Source organism: Camelina sativa, chromosome 13 (assembly GCF_000633955.1).
Source record: "Camelina sativa cultivar DH55 chromosome 13, Cs, whole genome shotgun sequence".
Lineage (NCBI taxonomy): Eukaryota > Viridiplantae > Streptophyta > Magnoliopsida > Brassicales > Brassicaceae > Camelina > Camelina sativa.
The window spans coordinates 775,385-775,990 of NC_025697.1; the positions used below are offsets into that span (position 1 = coordinate 775,385).

Consider the following 606-nt stretch of genomic DNA (forward strand, 5'->3'; position numbering starts at 1 on the left):
AAAGGGTAACTTATCAGATATCTATATTTGATTATTGGTATTGCACACTCGTCTTACCTGAGCGCCACTCCCATCACTACTTCCATCACTAGCATTCAGGCCAATGCTCCCATTTTCATTCTCACCACTGCTTCCCGAATCATGATCAGATTTTTTAATACTCTTTGATTTCACAGACTTCTGAGTTTGATGCGTTCCACTCTCATTTCCACTACCGCTAGACTGTGAACAGGACAGAAGGAAAAAACCATGAGAAACCAAAAAGAAGATACCAGCCCAAAATTAGACAAAGACTTTCTAGTTTACTACTTATCACCAGTTGTACCCTAAATGGATAAAAACCCGAACACAAAGACCAAATCTTTTTGAATTAATCATATATGAGCAAGGACATACACTTTGGCATCTCCTCCAAACATGCTGCCAAAGGATCTTAAGTTCGTTTTTTCTTATTGGCTTAACAAGAAAGTCAACTGCTCCTTTCGATAAGCACTTAAAGACCAGCCCCATTGAGTCATGAGATGACATCACTGCAACACAAATCTCACAGTGGAATGTAGTTAAAAGCATCTACTTCCAACAAAAGCTAGAGAAGACTCAACCAGG

The 606-nt window shown here is 39.3% G+C and overlaps 1 protein-coding gene across 1 annotated transcript in view; it reads right to left on the reverse strand.

The window, feature by feature from the left end:
* Nucleotides 1–600, reverse strand: part of LOC104734289 (two-component response regulator-like APRR7) — a 4,245-nt gene extending 3,645 nt beyond the window's left edge. Inside the window, exons 1-2 of the mRNA XM_010453828.1 lie at nt 397–600; nt 58–222 (exon numbers count right to left, since the gene is read on the reverse strand). Coding sequence (XP_010452130.1) covers nt 58–222; nt 397–570 — 339 coding nt within the window. The 5' untranslated portion in view covers nt 571–600. The remainder of the gene's footprint in view (nt 1–57; nt 223–396) is intronic.